The sequence below is a fragment of the Larimichthys crocea genome, chromosome I (genome assembly GCF_000972845.2).
Source record: "Larimichthys crocea isolate SSNF chromosome I, L_crocea_2.0, whole genome shotgun sequence".
Taxonomy (NCBI): Eukaryota; Metazoa; Chordata; class Actinopteri; family Sciaenidae; genus Larimichthys; species Larimichthys crocea.
The window spans coordinates 40,843,386-40,867,805 of NC_040011.1; the positions used below are offsets into that span (position 1 = coordinate 40,843,386).

Genomic DNA, 24,420 nt, shown 5'->3' on the forward strand with positions numbered 1-24,420 from the left:
TCATGAATAAATAATGTGGACATTATGCGACGCTAAAAAAAATAAATGTTTAAATTGTACAAATGTTTGCATGCACACGTGCAGAGTATTATTTTTATGTGCACGCACTGGACGTGCTCTGTAAGGGTACGGGAGCCTGTCAGGTGATCAGTATTCTTTAGGAGATTCGGAGAGACTAAAGGTTGTTCTCATTAAAGGACAAGAGACAGCGGACAATGCTCCCGAGAAGGACCTGAGACTGACATCATCCATCTACCGAGCCGCCTCACCATCCATCACACTGAGGACTTAGCTTTGTTGCCTTAAGATGTGTACAAACACACACACACACACATGCTTTTAGCGTCATATACATTAAGGTTCTGTATGCATCTGTGGCACAGCTCCAAACTGTTTGTTCCAAAGTAGTGTTCATCAGTGTTCTCCAGTCCAGAGTTAACCATGCATCCGCTCCCTGGGGCTGTGGGCAGAGCAGCCAGCGCTAACCAAGCCTGACAGGAGCTGCTTAGGCTCTAGGTAAGGAGTTATCAAAGGCCTGGAGACAGGGATGTCACATGGATGGACATTAAATTACTTCTTTACATGTATTGCTTTTGCATATTAATATCAAGCTACTGTTATTTTCTAAATGGAGCCAGCTCTGTTTTTTTTTCCTTCAGTCTTTTAAGATTGACTTATAAAATTAAATCCCTGGATGGGGAAAACCTTTTAAAATTCACCTCATCACTTCAGCACGAAAATGCTATTCCACCTATGTGCTGATGCAGTGCGTTGGTAAGAAACATCCATGACAAACTGCAGATTGTGTGTGTGTGTGTGTTTGTTTGTATTTAGCCGGCCCCCCTGTGAGGATCTAAGCTCTCAGACTCAGCAGCTTCAACCTGTAGACAAGTCTACTTCCCTGATAGCTTACAGACAGCTACAGGGGGATATAAGCCAATCAGGGCAGAGGAGTGAACATAGGGAGGGACATCCATGCCTGGAAGGGAGAGAACAGCCGTCGTCATGGCGACAGATGAGGATGCTTCACTGGTATTGACAAGATGATGGGATGAGACAAGGACACTTCAGGATGCACCAGAATACTTCCAAATTTAGATGCATGTGTGTGTTTCTGTGAGCACACAGACACACAAGAGAGTGACCACTGAAAAACTACAACAGCACTCTGTTATTGAACATGACAAACCAATCATACTAGAGAACCCAGTAACACGATCACTGCCATGTAAGATGCAAAGATGGTAGGCCTCCGCACACAGGTCCTAAATCAAAGATGCCATCGAGTAGGTTGATTCAATCAGGTATCACATGGGGCCGGGAACCGGGGTAACAATAGCTCTAGCTAGGAGAGAGGATTACCGCAAAAACATGCGTCACGCTGCCATGGAAACAGGGCCAATGAATAGTACTCAAAGAGATTTTAAAAATCATTGTTGATTCGAGAGAGAAAAGGAATTTGATTTAAATAATGTATCACACAAGTGGATAGTTAAAAAAACCCCAAAAACAAACACACAAGAATAGCTAGTGGGAGTAAAATCCGTTCTACTTGACCGTCACATGGCACCTGACCAGGACCTCTGCCTGAAACAGCATCCACAGAACAGCTGAGCCTTGGCACTGAGGTCAGTCGTGCTTCTTGCTCCCTTCTTGTAATGTCTGCTTGCCCTAATCCACACCCCCCCCCCCCTCCACCCTCCCTCCCCACCATCACCACTAGCACCACTCCATTTTCAGCCCCATTCACTCCAAGCACAATCTCTCCAGTCCCCATCAATCTGCTGTAATATAGGCAACAGACAGATAGAGCGAGGGAGAGAGACAGATAGAGATCCATTCACAGCCAGTGTTCCTCCCTGCTCACTTTCTTCCTTCCTCACATCCCTCCATCTCCCTAATGAGATCAGCACTGCCCTCTCTAATACATTGCATCCTTTTTTTCCCCCCTCTACATGTCTGAATAAATTAAAAGCATTACATAATCAATCTTTCCAATTCCTGTCTTAGCACAACCTCATACCTAGCTTGATGAAACGGCACACAGTAAACACACGGGCACACAAACACAGGGAAGTCTATGCCACAATACTCATCATTACCTGTGTGTCTACCAGCTGTAACGACCAGTGTCATCATTATGGTTAAACTGCAGTTACAACATCAAAGATCAGAGGGTGAAGCAGCCGTCTTTAAACCGCAGAACCTGTATTTAGGTCAATGCAAATGAATGCAGAGGAGATCTGTCCCTATACATGGACATACATGGACATACATGCTTTCTGTTCCATGTTCAAGCACAGACCCGAACAACCCGAACAATATGTGAGAAAAGAAAGCAGATTCCCTCGCTTATATCATCTTTGCTGCACAACACATCAGCATTCACTGCACTGGCAGCTCCACTGCATTCCAACATCCTCCTCTATCTCTAGCCATAGCACATCTGCACCAAAGCACCTACAGCATCCCTGAGCAAACACACACACATGCACACACGCCTTGAGCCAGCCTTACCATGTTTGTGGCATGTAACTGTTCAGAGAGTGTATACATGGAGAAGTCCGTTTCATACAATCATGATAATTAAATCTCTTTTGGAAGCGGTCGAGGTGATGGTCCTCCGCAAGAGCTGAGCCTGCTGATGTCGAGTAACAAGGTGCTGTATTCCAGAAAGAGGCTTCTCTTTTTCCGACGCACCGAGTGAGTCTCGCGGTCCGTCCTCCCTGTGTCTGCCAACCCTGTTATGTAATACACTTATACCCCGAGTCTGGGAGCCAATCAAAGATGCTCTGCCTAAAACCGGTGAGAAATACACACACATCCTCACGCACTGTTGTCTCGCTTGCACACGCCATCCGCACATTGACACTTCTGACTGCACAGCATTTAACAGAACTCTATTAGAAGGCACCTGCCCCCGGGGGGATTACAAATGTGTGAACAGTTGGAACGTGTGCACGACTCAGATTCAAAGGGGAAGTACCGGATAACACCCACCCTGAGCATCTCACGGCACAAGCACACTCATACAACTTAACATGCCTACATGTGAACACACGTGTAAGTAGCACAGTGCTATCGCTGCTAGCCATCTGAGCCAGAACCACTGCAGTGTGCAATATTGTGATGCTATGTTTATAGTCCTCTGGGGGTCCCCCTCTAGCAAGGATGTATCACAGTGATGGAAATATCAGCCCACATGCCAAGGCATGTGATGGAGGTATCTGTGTTCATAATACATGGCTGTGCCTACACCTACAATACAACATTTACCACTTAAGTAGACACACAGGGAAAACACACAGCACTTAGCCAAGAGTGTCAGAGAGCGCATACAGTATCTTTAAAAATAAAAATAAAAAAAACCTAGCCAGCCTACCATCCCTATTAATAGGACAGCCATGGACAGCTCTGGGACAGGCTTTTAGCATATCTATTTCTGACATTCATTCAACATTCATGACACCTGCCTCCAATCCTTTATTAGATAACGACACTGCATATGGGAAAGAAAGGAAATAGGTTGCTTGGTCCGTCTGACATCACGTTTCACCTGGAGGACATTTCCCCTGTTAGAAATATGCACATACACTGATACTTTGCTTTTAATCGTCGCTATTAAGTGACCGGGTGTAATAACCGTGTGGTCTTCAGGTGCCAAGTTGAAATGTTGCAAATGGGAGAACATGTGAATATTGTGGTTCTGTGAAATGGGAGCTGAGTTTAGCTGCATCTAAAATGGGGGAAACCTGGAGTGACGGAGGCCCTCCTTTATTAGGCCTAGCCCTGCCTGCTATTGGTTACTGTTCAGCTGAGATGACAAGGATCCTCTAGAGTCTATGATCAGCAGCACAAACCTCTCACTTTGCACGGCTATTTGCTACAAATATCACATTCACTTCAGTGGGGAGAGAGAGAGAGAGAGAGAGATCACTGCTCAGCTATTAGCTGCCATATTGTGGATGTGGCTACAGTGGATCACATTAGGAAAACAAGTCCTGACGCAGCAGTAGGCTGTTGTTAAAGCAAAAACACAGAGCACCAGACTCATTTTTTTAAATCTAGAAATTGAATTACACTAGACTAAATGAATCCATGCGCATAATCCACAATATACAACATGGAGGGAGAGAGGGAGGTCGACGTAAAAGGGAGAGAGGGAGGGGGGGGACATGTTTATATGCGGGGGATATGAATATCCATTCAGCACAGAAAAGGTAAGAGCATCACAGATCTGTATCCGCACAACTACGACCACCACCACCACCACCACCACCAGACAACACTAGCTACCACAAACGGAGAGGGGACACAAGACATAACGAAGGATGGGAGGAGGGGAGAGAGAGAGGAGGAGGAAGGGGGGGTAACAGAAATACATTATGTTGTACCAACGTCATTCATTTCAACGCGTAGCCGTGATGGAGCGCCGGGTGTCCCCGCTCTCGACCAACGCGCACTGCCTTTCTCTCCTCTCCTGTGTGAAAGTGCGGTGCGCTGCGAACCGGGCCCCAAGCGCAGATCCATTAACGAGTACCGAGGATGAACATCAACAGCACGTTCACAAGCACCAGAACCGCGATCACCGTAAACACCGCGCAAGTCTGGACATCCAAGGCCATGGCGCAGCGCTGCGGGCCGATGCTGAGATGCGCTCTCGGTGACGGGCGGTATTCAGCGTAGCCTCAAAAGCGACCGCGAGAAATCCACCATTAACAGTTTTAAGGCAAGAAATGAAAAAAAAAAAAAAAAAAGATGCCCCTACGCCTCTTCACACTACGCGATGTAATTCATAAAGGCACGGGAAGAGATGCATCATCCTCACCATCATCATCGTCATCAGTCTGCACCGCGATTTCTCCCCGCTAGTCAACACCTGCCGGTGTTTCGCCTCTTCCCCTAAACCGACCGACTCTCAGGCCAATAGATTCTCAAAGCAAACAAGAGAGAGAGAAAGAGAGAGAGAGAGAGAGAGAGAGAGAGAGAGAGAGAGAGAGGCTGTGCGCAGGCTGTTCGCAGCTGCCGAGCTGCCTCCCGTGAGTGGGGACCGCAGAGAGATCGGCTGTGAGGCTGAGAGGCGGTCCTGTATTAATACTGATCAGCGGTCCGCTGCTAGACTACCGGCATCAGCCATCACCTACAGTCGGGGGAGGGGCACAGCCAACCCCTCGCTGACTACATCGACCACAGAGGCCAGAATCATAACCTCATTCATCTCCCACCCCATCTAAAAATATCACCGTGCCCCGGTGATTTATCATTTATCATTAACAGCCCGTGATGAAGGAGAATAACTGTCAGGATAATGGATGCACGCTCCTCAAAGTGATCACAGTCTTATAATTTTATTGGCATAATGTCATGCCTTTTTTTTTTTTTTTTTTCACTTTCCACTTTGTCTGTGGCCACGCATCAATCAGATACAGTGTGCCCATAGTTGATCAGATAATCAAGCACATTTACACTCTATATTACCCATGGTGCGCTGATGCAAAGCAAGCAGCAGCCACAACAGAAGCTCAACATGATGTGAAATGTGAAATGAAAACAGAGTTTGAATCTTTGTTTGACTGGTAAATGATTGCATTTAAAAAAATAAAAAAAACTTCCAGTCCTATAGGCCAAATTCAAGTGAGCATAGCACAGCAGTGGGATTAGGAACATGTGATGTGTGATTTGGGGGTTTGGGGATTGTTTAGTACCCTCACTATATCTGTAGTGATATGTTAGATTCTTGTAAATTCTTTTTTTTAAACTAGCCGGCCAAACAAAGTGTACAAACAGTGACATCTAAGACTACTTTTGAATATTTAGCTCACACGAAAATAGGCCAGTAGTATTTGCATATTGTCACTTAACTTCTGCTGCTTGACTTCAGGGTATGAGGATCATAATAAAAATCAACATAAGCCACAGAAGAGGTCAAGACTTTGCCATAAATACTGGCCTGCATACGGGTGAGACAGCTACATATAGAGGAATTTTGAGTGAAATATTCCTTATTCCACCCACTCATAAAAATTGACAGCGATGCGATGCCTATAGCATCCTGTCAGCCTGCAGAACACTACAAGTAGGGATACTCTCTGCATATATCCTGCACCGGTAAAGAGAGTGTGACACAGCCCAGTGTCCAGACTCACAGGTTTGCCTCTTATACAAAATGCTGTCTAAAAACTTCAGGCTTAAGTAGCAACATTGCATAAAAGGGTTGAAGATCTCCATCGCAACAATGTGAAATTTCATTTGCGCAGTTCTTAACGCAGACATTAAGAGGCATGACGAATACACAAAGTTCTGTGCAGCAGCTCTGCAGGTTCCAAGGTGTTTCAAGCTAAGTACTTCTCCTCTGACAGTAAGAGCTTTATGCTGATGTAGCTCTACAAATAAGGAGAAGGTGACATCATTATTCCACATTAGCTGATGTTTATCTCACGATACCCACTCCTCACAAACTCCATACCCCCAGTTTGTCATGTACACTCCCTGTTAGAAATATAATCACATCATAAAATATATTTTGCTCCACAACTCAAGAGAAAATCTGTTTTTGTCAGCTGAGCAGGGTGACATGTAAACTGATCTTGATGTGCAAAAACAGTGAAGCTCATAATTTAATAACATAACAGTCGAAAGTGCAAATAACACGCCTTATATTGCATTGAGACTAGGATCAAGCGTGTTTTGAGTGTTTGGTGGATACATTTTAATAATCTTTTAAACTGTGTATGCTGATGTAAGGTCACAATCCTGGAATTTTATGGTTAAAACATAAGTATGGAAATTCGAAGTGGAGTGTCCCAATGTCATTACCACTGCTGAGCACTGCACTAGTGTAGCAGCTCAGTGTCCCACAGATCAGACTGTGGGTACAGAGGCAGACATAAAGGTGTGTAATTGTGTAAACTCACGGGCTCAGAGAACCGAGATCCAAATATAATAAAAAACATGCTCAAACATGCACCAATTCAACTAGAGAGATTGTGTATGTGCAGTCCCATAAACCAGACAAACACTACAGTAATTCACAGAACAGGAAAAGATATTCAGAAGCACTGAGGTGTGCCCAATACTCACAGTGAATCTCATTTCCAAACCCCAAGGAAAAGTGATGTGTGGTAATGTGGTAATCATGTGATGCCCCAGGCCCAGAAAGACATTATGACATACACGTTCTTTACAAAAGAGAACAGAGTGACAATTTCCTGAGCGTCACACACATTCAAAACCCACCCCGAAACTGTCACAGCCAATATCATTTTGATCCAAAATCATTTTAAAGGTCACGAATGAGCCGTGTGAAGATATTATTCCCTTGAATTAATCAACTCAGCTTTTTATGGCAAGAAAATTGTATCAAAATCTCAGAAGAAACTGCTCAAACCATCCCCTGAAGCTGCCAATCCATATGCTCAATATTTTCTAAACTGTCACATTTGCACTGGCATAAGGCTAAATAAACACACTGCAGTTGCTGCTAGCTTGGGGTTGATATCTTTTGGCAAAGATGTCACTGCTTGGAACATACTGAGCATATGGATGGGTACCAGAGAAATGGGTTGTGCTCCACAGGAGTGTCCTGAGAAGTTTCTCTGGATATTTAGACACACAAAACTGCTGCTGTGATCAACTGTAATCGCTATGAACCCACGCAGACTGCATGCACATCATTATTTGGCCTCTGTGTTGCAGTGATACTTTTCAGGTGAGCACTGTATTCCACATGAGCAAATCCCAGCCTGAAGCACTTGCAGTCCTGGTGTCCGTGCCTCTCATTGTTGGCAGATTAGGAAGAGAGCGCAACACAACCATGAATGATTTCATACAGGAATCAGTCCCCGCACTAGTCAACCATCCAACACATGCACAAGACAAAAAAAACGCCTCTCCAAACTATGCTCTGTCTTCACATTCAGCTGAGAGCTTTGGGGTGGATCAAAAGGCCTCAGAATAAAGTTTAAAAGAATAACACCAAAGGGGTGCACTATATCAGTATTTTTAAAGCCATAAATAATTTCCAGGGCACTTTCTGCACATACATGCTGATAAAAGCAATGGCTCCTGAAAGCTGGGCTTTCAGTGAGTTCCAGAGAGCTGTACGTAGCATCACAGCTGAGATATGACAACGGTCCTCAAACAAGCTTCTTTTGTTTTTTTTCCTGCTCTGTGCCTCTGTGTGTGTGTGTGTGTGCGCGCATGCATGCATGTGTGTGTGTGTGTGTGAAACGCAGACTGAGCAGATTACATAAGCCTGCCCTACCTCTGTGGGCTCCCTCTCCAATCTCCCTGACATTTAGACAACAAAGGTCACATCTGAAAGTCTAAATCTGCACAGACACCAATGCTAATATACTCATACATATACAAAAGAGAAGGGGAGTTTGTAAAAATGGCAGAATATCTCCCACAGCAGAGAACCACATGTTAAACTGTGTATCCTTCATCCTTTTAGTATGAAATACTCTTTTTGTGTTTCCGCTGGTGGTGTTTCCTTGCTGAGCTGTGGCAGAGAGATAGTAATACACTTACAATTTACTCATGCTGAAATTGGGTTAAGTGGTATTTACAAGGATAAAGAATTACAGCCACCAATGAAACTTTAATTGCACACGGAGGCATGTGAATGCTATAAAAAGACAGAAATCAGTTAAGCCATTCTTTAATCATCTTGCTTTCTAGATGTTTGCTGCGTACTGGAACTTTGTGATTGCGTACTCTGTTTTTCCGTAGTGTCCAATATAATGTCTATTACTGAAGCCATTGCATCAAGCTGTCAATTCCATGATCTCACACTTCACCCTCACTCGTGAAAACTGCCCTGAGTAGCAGCTGCTCACTCCTCACTTGACTGGGACATCTTGCCCCGTGAGACAACTACTCCAGTGCACACTGAATAGCACGGTCCGATAAAGCCAATGGGAGAACATCCTCTGGATGTAAATAACAGAGGTCATCAAACTGGACTCTTTCCAGACTTCGAGTGCACCTCAATATCCTGTCAGTAAATATTACAAACAGATGTGAGTACAAAACGCATCATTGACACCTTCCCTAAATAAAGTTGATGCGATGCTGCCGAAAAAGCTTGTATTAATTATAACATTGCAGCGGAGCAATAATTATAATTTTATGCATCAGGGCAATATCTACTCATAATAGTTAGTAGTATCCTGGTAGGATAAAGGCAGGAAGCTCTGCTACTTTAGGGAGTGGTTGTTTGCTGCAATATTGGCATCATCCATCATTGCTACGCTGACAGTCTTATGAGGAACAACGTTTGCTCCTCTCACCTTTAGACAAAAGACTGTGAAAATATTCCAGGACTAGAAGCATAAGATTAAGTCCAGCACCAGAAAGCAGTGCATGAATCAAACAGAAGCTAAGTTTTATCCACCTCATCTCTTTCTGCAGATTTTCTCTAAAATCCTGTGGAAAGTCTCTCCCTGGATAACACTATATATTTCAGTGCAAATGAATCTGTTTGTGGTCAGTAGGTATTTGGCTAATGGGAGGCAAAGCCTCCACGCCCATTTCCCCTTCAGTCTGCTCCAATTCTTTTGTTCCCCTCCCATCCCCACGACAACCACACTGACTTCCTGCTTCCTCGCAGGCCTTCCAGCCACAAAGCGCCCTAAAAATAAATCGGCTGGACTTTTCCTGAACACAGTTTTGTCACCATTGTTCAGACATCAGCTGTTTATTCGTTCATCTCAATTTGGCTGTTAGCGTAAAGGCAAGTCAGTGGGTCAGAGCATAGTGAATTTTAAGAAATAGTAAGAGACAGACAAGATAAAAGAGGTGCGTCATGCCAAGTAGGGTGGAGATATTAGGGTTAAAGACATCACAAGTGATATCACAGCATTCCTAGACCGAACAGCTTCAGGAAAAACATCTCTACTCATTCATGACATAGCCATGGGACCAGTGAAAATGAATTATTTTTTAATGATAAACCAGTGCAATATCTGTGTGTTCTGGAGACTGAGGAACAAGATGAATTTGCCCTGCGACTGTGTTCTTTATATCAGCCCCTAGTGAGTCTGCATAACATCATGAAGTTCTGGCAGGGAAAGAGAAGACATGTCTTTGTATAAACACTACCAGAATTTAGGGTATATAAATTCTCCTGTGGAATAAAAACAGGCGTCTGAAGGCCCTGCTTGCAGTGGAGAAACATAAAACATGTAGCTAATTAAATACACGACTCACCTGTTTTCCACTCTTCTGTGACGGAAACTCATTACTATGCTGCTTTGATAATTGTGTTTTATTTGCAATGGGAAAGTAGGTTAACTGTGGCATTAATGGCTGAAAGCATACGATACAGAAAACTCAGTACTGTTCACCTGTACTGTACCACTATTAAAACTACAAATCACACAGACCAGCCACTTCATTAGGTAAACTTGTACAATGTAATCTAATACAACAACTCTGCCATAAATTCTGCTTTTAAGAAACTTATCATTTTTCAGTTTTCAGTAATGTAAGTAAAGGTGGTAATGGGGGCGGCCGGTCAGTGTATACTGGAGCTACTGGGGGAGTGTTTTCTGACAACGTGTACTTGTCTGAACAATTCCCATCAAATGTTACGGGAAAAGTTAAAGGAATAGTGCGGCATTTTGTGAAAAACACGTATTTACTTTGTGATACTTACTCCTTACTTGTTCAGTTTGTCAAATTTTACATAGGACATGTGCGGGACTATTTCTTGGAGGGCACTGTAACTCCTTGGGAGGTACTATAGGAGACATAACATGCTCATGCTGGCGAACAGATTTCGTCTTTCAGCCGAGGGCTACTATTAAGTGTGTTAAGCTAAACTACGATTGGTATTGATCATCTCATCTAACTTTCTACAATAAGCATATTTTCTTAAAATACCTTTTACTGTTTAAAAAAAAGATGAGGATAATATTCATTACTTTTCATTGTAGTGTTGTAGTATAACATTAGATTTAGATTTTTACGGAAATGTGGTTTTAGTGTTCAACATTTATTTTTCTCCACATAGTGAGCTTAACTTCATTTGCACACATGCTGACATTATATTTCCATTAAATCACCTTTTTTTGATTGATTTGGAAGAGCAGAAGATGCATTAAATCAACATTTTCAAACTGAAATCCCTAAAGCTCTCCACTTGTCAGTTAAGGTGTAGTCAGTCAGAAATTTCTGTAAAATTTCCCATAGAGTGGGGAAACAGTGCCTCGGCTAAAAGACACTGTAACAAGCTCCCCAAAGACATCATTGTAGCTTTTTGCAAACTGCAACAAAAAGGGAGCATTAAGGAACACTGTTGAAAATGCAGACAGTTATTCATTTATGTTCTGTTCATCCTCTGTGCCAGTGCAGACTTAAATCAAGCCAAAAGATTGGTCATTTGAGAGCCCAGCTATCGGTTGAGGGATAAAATCAAATGACCTATGCAAGACTTTGGTTGGTTGCCTAAGCCAGCACTGCTTTACTGTACTTCTACTGTGCTGTTGCGAGTGTACTGAGCGTGCTCACTAGTGTCATCACTCATCAGAGCACAGCCAGCCACCTGCAGCCCAAAACACTGGGAGGTAAGAGCACTGGTGCCTTCCCATCCTTCCTTCCAGAGTTTTCTGGCTGCTGCGTTCACATCTAGTGTTTGTTAGATATTTGTTCCGTGTCTCTTTGGGAGCAGAGTATATTTAGATTTTTATTGTAACATTTTCTTTTTTTTTCGTGAGGCTAGTCACATTATGTGAGAGACAGTGGAACACTGTGGTTGGCAATAAACAGCCTACTCACCTACTCTAATCCACCAACATGCCCACTAGGTGCCATAGATGTGTAACTCACTTTAAAGGGGAGGACGGGCTGCAATATGAAAATCTACAGCTCCACCTGTCCTCTGAGCTAAAATGATTTTACATTCTCGCTGCTTTCACACCGCGAGAGTTCAAAAGCAGCTCATCGGATTGAAATGCAAAACTCTGCAGTCAAACGATATTTGGGTGCAGGGTTGTTTGGCATTCTGTGTTTCTCAGCACCTTACTTCCAGTTGAAAGGTCAGTTCCCACCATCAAAGACTTCATAGACTCCACCTGTTATAGTGCTGTCCTGCAAAACATTTGCTAAGAAGCTCGCCATCTAAAATATATGACTGCACACAGGCATGAGTGCACTTAGAGACTTTGCACGCTCTCGTACCCAAACACTCGCATACACAACAGGTCGCAGGAAGCAGGTCTTTTCACATGCCTGGAGGGAGGAACAGGATGGAGTGAACAGTGGGGGGAGACGAGGCAAAGGAGCGAAGAAAAAACAGTGGAGAGGAGAAAACAGAGATGGGAGCAAGGAACAAGTACAATGAGCGAGGCGGTTGCATAATCTGTGTAAGTGATGGAGGGTTTTCTCTGACGCTGCATGTGGTGTAGCATGGAGCCATAGAGGTCAGAGGCAGAAAGTTAAGCTAAATAATGTACACAAGAAGTGGCAGCTGCCAGAAAAATCCAGCCCATCTTTCACAGAGGCCTGCAGGATACATTCTAACTAGCAGAACACTGTACAGGCAGTTAACTTCTGTCTCATTATTTGAGGGCAGGGACAGAGTTGACCAGGGCCGGAGCTATGTATAGCATAATGCACATTTGGATCACAGTAGTTGCTTTGATTTAGATTCACTAAAATGAAGCTATATAAAGATATATATTACTTATTTCACGCTTTAATGTGTTAGATGCTGGATATTGCAAATATGGTTGTTTCTTTTCATTGCAGAAAATAGCACGCACACGGAAAACGTTGAATGTGTACATGTGGGGAATTCCCAAGTAAGACAGAATGAGTCAGCCCAGTTTAAAAGATGCAATTTATGCATAACACACACAACCCCCAAGACAACAACTAACAGATATTAGCTTGTATGTTGACAAAGCAGCAAGATCGCAACCCCTAATCAGGTCTGAATAATGTATTGGCACCTCGGATGAGTGTAAATACATGCCAGCCTAGTTTTCTCTGTTGTTAGTTACATTTGTAGACTTGTAGACACTGCGAGAGCTGAGCATGAACATGACATGCTCATAGCTTCAGAGAATATTGATTTTGAATGTATAATTAAACAATTATCATTTATTTTGCTCATCATCAATCATTTTTTTGTATTTTATGAACTGCTGCTACTGAAGTTATTAAATTAGTCTACTTAAAACTTTGTGGCAATCTGCCAATTAGGTTATTAGATATCCTGTCTGGAAGGTTTTGGCCTATGAGTGATGCAAGGGAGAGTTGATGCAGTGTCCAAAATGTGGAGCATTTTGTGCTCAGTAAAAGTTTCTCTGCTGAAGACACTTAATAATTGTTCTGTCCCTGTAGTAATGTCAGGTAAAGTCAGTTTAATTTGACAAAAAATACATACTTGTCTTTCAATATAGTGAAAAGGAGGAAGAACATTGATCGGAGAACATATTGAGAAACTTCTAGGTGCCACTAAATGTATATATATATATATATTGTAGAGAGAAATTAGTAGTAATGAGACATAGAAATATATAATAAGGCTATTATTGTAGCTGGGCAAAAAGTTAAGGTTGTGAAAAACCAGAAAGACTACAGTGACAGTTAACAGTGGAACTAATATAGACATAAAAACTCACATAAATACTCTGTGAAAGACAACTACAGCACATATTAGCCTGTGGGGTGTCTGCTCTAAGATGGGGCTGTCAGTTAATAAGGGATCATCATATTACCCAACACAAGGTGACATTCTTCTGTGTTCACTTAAAACCAGAAAAGTCTTTACCCGAATATAAACCTGTCAAATAGCCATGAAAATAAACACTGCATTATACAAGCAGTAGAAACTGATGACTGTGGGTAAAATCACCTAAGCAGCCTGGGAAAACTATCACAAATGACACAACTGATGCTGGATAACAAGCACCTGAGTGCCTTAGGCCTTAAATAGTCTGACAAAAAACACTGCATGTTGTGACATTACTGAAACCATCCACCAATGTATCGCCACTGTCCTCACTGTGGCAGCAGCATAACACAGTTGGAGTGATGATGGAAGGATGGAAATACTAGCTCTGATGAGGTATAAAACCCCAATGTGCCACATTTGTGCGTTTGTGCATGCACGGGCATGAAAATACAGACGCGGAGATACTGTAAAACAGGATACACCACTGAGTAAGAGAATGAACACACACAGCACTGTTCCTACGTTCCCTGGGAACATGCAGCCATCTGAAAGAAAAGTGAAAATGGCTTTTGTAGGGAGCAAAGGAAACCCTCTCGACGGTTATACAAGAGAAAAGGCCCTGAGCCTATCTGTCTCTCTGTAACCCACATACACTCACATGAGCATGTAGCCGCACGCCTATGTGTACAACAACAACAAGACGCACACCTGACAGACAGAAACCCGTTCTTTCGAAGAAGCAGTCTAGTGAGGCGCTGACACAACCACCTGCTCAGATTCAGTCAGCGGCACTACTATTTTTCAGAGCACACTGCATCCTATAAAACAGTATTAGCTGGTGGCTACAGTGAAGGATGTTGAATGATCACTGATAAAAGATTTGAGGTCGCCTGTGGCTCAGAGTGCGGGCTGTGCATACTTGCAGTTATTTTGAAAAAGACCTATTTCCACGGTTTGTCTCACAGGGCTCTAAAATAAAGTCAGGGTGAAGCAAATGCCACACATTCAGTGTGTTCGACAGAGATATCACTAGCCGGTGCTATTCATTTCTCACCAAATAATGAGGTCGTCAATGCAATGACTCATACACCCTGACCAACGAATTCTGAATACATCAGGAGAGCGCGTGAAGTGTGTGTGTGTGTCAGTGTTGTGAAGAGGGACTGAGGCCTAGGAGGCGGATGCAAGCAGAAACTATGCATATGTGGTTTAATTAACATATAAACACTGCCGCTCCATAAAAGTGTGCACATAAGTCGATGTTCAACTCGAATATATTTTTCAAAGCTGCCCTACTATTTTCCCAGCTATCCACTGCCTGCTGACTCATGCGTTCATAATAAATAGATAGCATTGCATAATATGATTATGACCAGACAGACCTAGGTTAGCGTGGACTTAATCATATAAGATTTCTGATGAAAGTCTTAATCTGCGCGAAGTCCTTAATAAGACAGTCCCCCGTTCTGACAAGTTGAGAGCTTCAGGCGCAGCATTAGTAACACAGAGAACACTGTCCTCTCATCTGCATAAGAATTAACAAGTTGGTTAGAGGAGAGGAGAGGAGAGGAGAGGAGAGGAGAGGAGAGGAGAGGAGAGGAGAGGAGAGGAGAGGAGAGGGCAGTGACTGGGGGAGAAATCCATTTAAATGAAAGGGAGAAGAGAGGCGTCAGCATTAGCAGTTAATCCACTGCAGTGAGAATGCTTTCTCTCTGCCTGCGGCCTCAAGGCTCCAGTAGTCATCCTAACAGGAAGGCTGTAACATACACTGCACTGTATCACAAACATCAGATTTGATACTGACATGAGAGCCGTACCAAACAAACAATGCATGACTTACCAGCAATAAGGCAGCAATGCACAGATTAAATACCGAAGCATCATCCATCCGTGTGACTGCACTACAGCTGCGTTACCATGTTTACGTCATGTTGTGCGTATATGATACACAGAGACATATATGTATAGTACCTTTATACTCAAGATGCAGTCACAAATCCCAGCATTTCAGCCCGCTACAAATGAACTTCCCTCTCCATTCAAGCGCGCACACATACACACAAACACACACACACACACACGACATTTCCAGTGTTACGAGTCCACTTTCCCTACCCCAGGGAAGGGCCATGACACAAAAGTGCATATACAAAGGGAACATCTCTCTTCCCCTCTCTGTTTCTCTCCCACCCCTTCTTCTTCTTCTTCTTCTTCTTCTTCTTCTGTCTCTCTCTCACCCACACACTTTCTCTATTTAGCTCACACTTAAAAAGGCTGCCTAAAGATAGAAGCAAGAAGATGAACAGGAGCCAGCGAGTGTCATGGCAACAACGTGCAGTGGCTCACAAACACTATTTAGATCAGCAATGAAAGTTATAATCAAAGCCTAAATGCAATAGTATCACCTCTTCAAAGACATAATTTACTAAATTTCAATGCAAAGGCATGCCAGGACTGAAAGCCATGGGCTCATAATTCACCAGTGGAGTAGACAGCTTATCTCATGAAAATGGACTATTTATTGTACTATAAATGTTGTAGTTAATACTCACTGACTGCTTGTAAATGGTTTGAATTGAAGTCTATTGTAGAAAAGCTCTACCCACATAGCTTCACAACACTGTGCACACTCATTCCTAAGTTAAACTGAGGAAAATACTTCTTTAATACTCAATGCTAATTAACAGGTATATGTACACGTATATGTATGTATCATTTTATGCTATGAAACATTCATCTTCACTCAGTGGAAGGAAAACAAATTCGATAAAACGTTGCATGTTGAGACTCAGCAGCGATTCAATTTAGCGTGATCAAATAATAATGTAAATAGTGTTAAACCTTGTGCACTGCAGTTCTGTGGATGTTGGACACAGCCCCAGAAATGTTCACTACCCCGTCAGGATGTTTCAGAGAAACTCTGCATCTCCTTCCACTAGAATCCCCCCGAGGCCACTTGCACATCAAAGCACTGATTCTGAAATGCCTGGTTTCACTTCCTGAGTAGTATTATTCCGACGTAGTCTGAAGCTAATTTTACACAGCTGACAAAGACGCGTTACACTTCTCATAGATTCAAGCACACCAGGTATATGAAAACGATTTAATGTCGTTCCCTTTTTCTGCTCTGAAATCCAGCCCGTTTGTCTGCATGTGGCTCTCGTTTAGATTAAAAATGTTGGGTGCCCAATTCACGGTGAGTAATGGCCTAAGAGTGGTGGATGACATTAATCCACATGGCCACCGTCACCACGGATCACTACCTTCATTATCTGATGAAACATCGACCAGTGCTTTATCATCTCCATATTGCCGGTATCAGTGACAGGTTATTTATCAGTCATTCCATTATACGTCCTATTATCTCATCTGCATCTGCTCACATATGCGACAGGTGAGCAGACTTAACGTGACGTGGATGTGCATGTGTGTGCACCATACATATAGTGTTAAAAGTATTTCTTATAAATCTGTACACATGATTTATTAATCGCACTAAAGGTCTTGAAAGCCTGACAGAATGAAGGATAAAAGCAATGACTAGATAAATCTGTATTTATGTGTGTGTGTGTGTTTATGAACGTGCGTGTTTGACTCACAACGTTGACCTGCAGTGGTTCTGAACCAGGTCTTAACAGCCTCCTCCTCCTGCAGCTACCAGAGCCTCCAGACCTCAGGCGCACCGACGATGATGACTGACCCATGTCTTTGGGGACGGACACATGCAGACGGACAGGCAAACAGATGATCAATTTAACAAACACACATCAATAGACAGTCTGCATATTAATGTAAAATAGAAACATGTAATGGTACCTGACTGAGGCAGGAGCAGCGCCAAGGCAGCGAGAGTGCTGGGGGGCAGCGGCAGGGAGCGGCACCGCTGGATAGTTACCCTGAGTGGGGGCTCTAGCGGTGACACACCCGGGGGACGAGACAAGGCCTAGAGGGTACTGAGTAGTTAGGGCATCTCCTATATTCCATACAGAGTTGAGTCGGTGCACACAAGGTTGAATACACACATTCCCCTGCCCTTCACATTAAAAAAATGTCTTCCTTACTGCCTTGTCCCCCTTTTTTTTTTTTTTTTTGCAGAGAATTAAAGTATTTCACATTCAGCAAGTCTATTCTGGTGCACTGGTCGGTGTGCATGCCCTGCAGCAAACCATGAGAGACTATACATCATGCCAACCGGGCGGTCTCTCAGGTTAAAATGAAGTGACTCTGAGTTAGGGCAACGAGAGGTAGAGCTTATGGGAGCGATGAGGCAGAAAATTGGCCACAGAGAATGACTGAGAGAACGAGAAGCCACAAAGAAAGAGAGAGAGAGAGAGAAGGGGTGAGAGAGGGAGAAAGTGAAAGAGAGGGAGAGGGGGGAGGTGAGCTGAGGGAGAAGCAGCATCCAGAAATACAGGCCTCTATAAATGGGGCAGAGCAGGCATGCATTGTTGCAGCTAACAGTGAGTGGTGTATAAATACTAGGTTAGTACTGGGCTGCCCTTCAAAGTCTGTAGTGTGTGTTTGATTCATTATGGGCTTGTGCTATATTTATCAGTGAGTTGGTGGAGACTACTAGTAAGACGGTTCCCTCCGATTTCATTTTTTCAGCATCAGAATGTGATGTGTCTACTGTATATAGGTACATTTATACTGTATTTGGATATTTACGGGGCTGCTTATTTGTCATTTTTACATCAGTGTTTACTCCCAGTGAAATTATGCATAAATGCCCGTGTTTGTCATATGACGTCTTACTCTGTGGTGCAGCTCCGAGGACTGTGTCTCCCTAGTAACACTGGTCTCTATGACAGAGCAAGGCCTGGAGCGGGCAGTCTTCCATCTCTGCCCCGGAGAAAGTTGCATGGTGGGAGCAGGCCTGCGTCTCCGCCGGCAAAGTGAGCCAACCTCACTATAATGGCTGTAGAGCTCTCGGTCGGGGTTGGGCCTCCACAGGTCCAGTACAGCTGAGGCCGGGCGAGGACGAGGCCGCAAGGGCTTGTGAGGTACAGAGGTCTTCTCTGTGCTAGAGTGGGGCATGGCTGGGCACGGCTGTCTTACACTGCTGCATGTCTGGCTGGCAATCTGCTCACACAGCTGTGATTGGCACAGATACTCAGCGGTTTGGCCAAGATAATGGTGCAACAATGCATTTCTTGTGTACGGAATAAGGAGGAAATACTCTATGGATTCAACAAAATATACTTCACAATTTCTTTTAAAAGATTCCAGAGCTCATGTTTCTAATTACAGTGAATCAGTAGGTAGCCACAGGTGTTAAAACTGCCCATTAATGGCAGCTAAAGACGTAAAAAAATACAATAGACAGGTGAATTTAATGTCAACAGTCGTTGCTTAGGGAGGAGAATTTTCCTGGCATTACTGCAAGACTACACATTAACACACTTCCCGAAACACAGATTCCCACAGCCCTTGCCCTTGCATAATAAACCCCTATGAGAGTATTGAGATGTCACATCTCATTTTGTCATTAGGAGTTGGGGCTAACACGTCCTGACTCGCTGGTGTGACTAGAAGGGAGATGACTAATGCCTCCACTGGAGTGAGAAGGGAAGGGTGCCGTCATGAAGCCCTGACGTCACGGAGCTCTAGGGCTACGGCAGTCACACACGGCCGGCTTTATGGGAAATAGGGTTTTCTTGAACGCTACACTTCCCTGGCTAAGCAGGAAAGGACAGATTCCTTTAATATGATGTTGTCCACCATTGGACTTGTAACTGGCTGTTTCCTCCTCTCTCCAACAGATGGGGCAAAAGGACAACTGAAGAGACTGTGCCCACTTCATGTCCTCACAGGCTACTATCTTGAATGTTTTTGTTTCTCCCTGACGGTTAATGAACCACACCTAGGGCTTATATCATGAGTAACAGCTCTGGTACCATTTAAATTGCTGATGATTTTAAGAAAAAACAGAATGGTCATGGTTAAAACAGTTACATAAATGATATTTTAAGCAGTAATTACATGATGCATGCCTTTGGCAATGTTAATGATGTGGAAAAAGCCTGCAATGGAACTTAGTTATGGCATAAATGTGAGACAATTTATACATGAGGCTGTTGTTTTCTTTAAAAAAGAAGACAATTTATACATGAGGCTGTTGTTTTCTTTAAAAAAGAAGAAGAAGACAGTAGTTTAGCAACACAAATTATGGACTTCTTTGACAAATACATTTATTCAAATCCAGTGGCTTGTAATTAGCACAGCTCATTTTGTATTTGATGTCACATACCTTAAATATTTCCTCTGTGGAATCTGATGTTGGTACACTATTGGTTGTGCTCTCTTTATCACCTTGTTGTGATTGGACATTCACTTCCTGTATCTGGTGGGAGTCAGGTGGAGCATCCCTGGAATCCTGCTCATTTCCTGTCTGTTCCTTTAGCGTTTCGTCTTCACAGAGACAGTTTAATGTGTCCCTTTCGACCTCTGCTTCTTTTTTAGTCTCTGTGTTTGGACCTGACTCGTAGGTGTGATTCTCAACTACTGCTATAGACCTATGGTTTGTCTCTCTGTCTATATGTTTGTCTTTGTCATCAGAACTCTGAAGACCATTGACAGCTTGAGATCCTGGGCATGACCTAAAACCTTTCAGGACCACCTTTGGGGATCGTCCACCTGTTGCAGGTGCTGGAACCTCACTGTCCAAGCTACTGGAGTGTGAGGATTTAGCATTCGCTGGTGTTGATGGAACAGGCAGAGATTCTGGAAGTCCGTCACTGTGAAGTGTCAGAGACACACTGTGAATGTTGTCCACTCTGCGCTGTGGGGCCCGTGGGGAGCTCATCTCAGTCCTCTCACCTTCTGGAGGAGAGAAGGAGTGCGATGTTGTCCGCCATTTTCTGGCTGTCTCTGCTACACTGTTGAAAAACTTGAACAGGCCACCAAAGTGCCCCTTGGTGTCAGCGTGCTTTGGGGGCGGTGGTTGAAAGTCTCTGACACTCTCAAAGTCAACAGAACCATAGTCCGAGTCCATGGTCTTGTCCAAAGAGTGAAGCTCCGAGTCAAAGCTCCTCTCTGAGTAGACGGGATTGGCCTTCCCCAGAAGGGAAATCCTCCTCAAGTAACTCCACACATCCTTGTGCCTCCTTCCTCTACCTCTGTGGGTGCTCGGGCTACCTTTAATGCTAGGGTCTTCACAGCCTGCAGCTGTTTTGTTACAGTTGCTTGAATTGTTGTGGCTTCTTTTAGTATAGCAAGCTCTTTCTGGTGGTTTACAACCATTCTGAGTCACAGCCTCTCCTATTACAGTAGGCTGGTGGCCATCAATAGGTGCCGTGAGGTCAATGTCTTCGAACGAGCAGTCAAATTCTGCTGTGTAGCCCGCATACGAGTGCCTCTTGCCACGGTGTTTAAGTGTGCCCCTGCTGGACTGCTGAGGAGTGCCAATGTCGTGGCAGAAAGACTCCTCATCCACAAAGGAGCTGCCGAACTTGGCAGTGGACAATTTCGCTGTTTTCCCTCTGAACACAGATGGAGATTTAAGCTTCTTGAAGGAGCGAACTTTGTCAGCAAACGAGAGTTTAGGGATTGAAGCCTCTCCGGGCAAGATCATGGAGTGGGGTCTGCGCTCCAGCTCGGAGACAGCCCGCTTTCGGTTCAAGATCCTCCAGATTCCCCCTGTGGCACGAGGCCTCCGGTTGACCTCCTGTCTGTCCTTGACAGGCGTCTGAGGAGAGGCAGCCTGGGTTTCTCCCTTCCCCTCTGCTGGCCCTGGCCCGGTCTCCTGAATATAAACACTGCTGGTCTCATTCTCCACATCCAGAGAAACATTAAACACTCGGTTGACAAACCCATTAGGGTTGTTGCTTTCAGGGGCAGGGCTGTCTGTCTGTTCCATCCTCTCTCATTCTACAGTGTCAGCTATCAGCTCCAATGGACATCATGTCTCAGGCCGCTCTCTCTCTCTCTCTCTCTGAAATACCTGAAGGAACAAAACCACATTTTTATTCAGGAGTTCGACATTAAACTGACAGCCTATCTTTTCATATCGTGCTTATTCTTTCTGAACTTGCCCAGAATACCTGGAGACATGTGCCATAGATGCAAAAAATATCCTATATTAAATATTCTCAGTGGATGGTCAGCTGTATTTATTCCACACAGGAGGTCAAATGTTCAAGAACAATAGATGTGTAGTGCTACTTAAATGCTAAAACACTTAGAGGTCTCATTTCACGATTCTCAGACAAAAGCTTTTGTACCATGAGTCAACAGTGACAAACACCCACCGCCCCCCATATTTGGACCACATTATCCAAAGTAATTATTTGAGACACAGCCCCCCCCCACCACCACCTCCTGCCCATCCACCATTTAAACCAGGAGGCTGTGTTGTCATGGAAACCCTCACTACATAGATGTCTGGTTATTTCAGGCCTGCTCCAGCTGTGACATCATCATAGCTCAGATAAGCTCCTTCTGAGGAGGAAGATGCTAGGCAAGTGCTACATGTTAATTACCCCCTCCATTTCATAATCCCTTTAATGTATGGGGAGCCTCTTGTGTAATTTGGGCCTCCAGCATCATATCTGTGTTGTTACATGAGATCAACAACAACAAAGGCTTCATTTTAAGATGGTCTTTTTATTTCAATTTCTATTTAATTTGTAAAGCTTTTTTTTATTTCATTTTTTTTATCTAAAGATCAAAAAATGTTTTCCTCAATTTAGAAGCAAAGTCTCAATCACTTTAACAAGTCTTGTTTTTAAAATAATAAAATGTGACTTTTCATTAACATTACTTGACAATTAACTCACGTTTATTCTAATAACGTGATAATATTTCAAAGCTTGGTATTAATAATGTCATAAACTACTAAAATACACATTTAAAAAAAAACTATTTTGTTGTTTTTGTCGGGCTGGACGTCTGAAAAAAAACTATTTTGTTGTTTTTGTCGGGCTGGACGTCTGAAAGTTATGTCTTTTAAAATATGGCGTCATAAAATAAAAATGACATTAACGTGACAGCCGTTTCATTTTTTTAGTCATTTAACTCGTTTTAGTTAGTTTACGCTTCTTATAACAGTTTTAGTAATACATGTATATAACTCCGCAGAAGTTAAACGTGAGATAGTTTCCTATCAAGTTATACCCGCGGAAAAATGAGCGCATTTCCTCTTGAATAAAACCGTGAAGGCTGCTGACTTACCTCCGTTTTAAAAGGGCATCGTCCTAAAAGTCAATGAAAACACCGTCTTTAACACCGGCTTTGACCGTATCCAGAGGACTTGGACCGGGGGCTTAACTTATATCCATGAGTAAGGCTGAAGTTATGCTGCGGACAGCGACTCCTTTGTGGATCTCATGTGTTTCGTGGTTGCCTTCAAACTTCGCCGGCTATCATCAAACTGAGAGAAACTCCCCGAGTTTAGGGGACAGACCGGTGAACTCTTGCCCTGTAAGCCCGTGCAGACGCCGACACTCTGATTTGTGATAAAGCTCTCACGCAGACAGAGCAACACACACACACACACACACACACACACACACACACACACCAACACACTCAGACGCACATGCAAATTATGGATAATTATTTTAATTCAAAGTGCTATGTTGAAAGAGAAGCTTAGAGTTGAGTATATTTTTTTTATTATATTTACTGTGCTTTAAATCCTATTATTATCCCCCACTTCATTAAAATCCTAAACTATTCTCTAGTATATATTATTTGATGTATACTTAGGAGCTTTTCTCTATCCTATTTTGTTGGACGGATTTGTAAGAGAGCACTTATAATTTCTCAAAGGAACATCAGTGAAAACAAGTGATTGACTGAACTCTGGTCTCACTGGTTGATCCTCCTTTGGGATTTGCGTTGAATGTGAAAATCCTTCTATTGAAATGACACAATGGGGGAGAGGGAGCACAGGAGGGGGAAAACTGTAGGAATTCACAAAAACTAAACAGCCCCAAGAGCTCCGTGGCCGTGAAAGAGGAGATGGTGGAAGAGAGGGGACCTAAATTTAAACATTTCCTCTTTGTCCTGTTTCGGGCCCATTGTCATCGCAATGGCGTTCTCCCCTTCTGCACAGGAAGGAGTGGATCTGACATCAACGCTCTCAGGCTTGACAATGCCAGGAAGTCTGTCTGACTGTATGTGAATATCTCTATGTGTCCACGCTTCCCTTGCTTTGCCCAAAGAGCCGCTCTCCTCTCCACGGCCTTCTCCCTGGAGCGGCTTTAAGCACTTGAGGTTGTAGTAGTAGTAGCAGCAGCGTGGTGATTTACATGCTACACTTCCCCCATAACTCATCCCCAACTGTCCCAGTGAATTGCAGTAATCTCATCTTTAAGTGACCCCCTTTTTCCTGATGGAGCATCTTTAGTGCTCAGCTTCATATGTGGAACCTAATGCTCTCTGTTTTATATCCCTCCATAAAGTCACCTGTATTCGTCTGTTTCTGATTTTTGTGTTTTCGTCGCCGCCTGTTATTTTTCCCTACGTTTGCGTTGACTCACTGTCTGTCGCTCGCCTTCGCTCCCATTCTTTTGCTTCTTCCCTGCCTCCCCTTACTCACTCACTTCCTCGCAACCCCGAGCAGTCTTCCTGTTGTCCCCCCACCAACTCCCGTCACAAAAGACATCCTGGCTCAAACATGCCAAATGTTTCAGCTCAGATACGGCTCTTACAGACATAAAACTAACCCCTTATCTTATATACAAAATAAATTCGTCCAAACAGCATTTTGTATGCGCGTTAAGGGGGGTGAT

At 43.5% G+C, this 24,420-nt stretch overlaps 1 protein-coding gene across 7 annotated transcripts in view; it reads right to left on the reverse strand.

Moving 5' to 3' along the window:
• The window catches only part of arhgef9a (Cdc42 guanine nucleotide exchange factor (GEF) 9a), a 38,604-nt gene extending 15,445 nt beyond the window's left edge, over positions 1-23,159 (reverse strand). For 2 of the 7 annotated variants that reach the window (XM_019273984.2, XM_019273983.2), the window contains exons 1-5: positions 22,856-23,159; positions 19,935-21,626; positions 18,440-18,778; positions 17,501-17,627; positions 17,284-17,390 (exon numbers count right to left, since the gene is read on the reverse strand). In XM_019273984.2, the coding sequence (XP_019129529.2) occupies positions 17,284-17,390; positions 17,501-17,627; positions 18,440-18,778; positions 19,935-21,542 (2,181 nt within the window). In that variant the 5' untranslated portion in view covers positions 21,543-21,626; positions 22,856-23,159. Of the gene's footprint in view, positions 1-2,517; positions 2,744-4,394; positions 5,339-17,283; positions 17,391-17,500; positions 17,628-18,439; positions 18,779-19,934; positions 21,627-22,855 lie in introns of those variants that run through there. The other 5 variants (XM_019273985.2, XM_019273988.2, XM_019273986.2 and 2 more) reach the window with 5 other exon arrangements.
• Between the last annotated feature and the right edge of the window lie 1,261 nt (positions 23,160-24,420).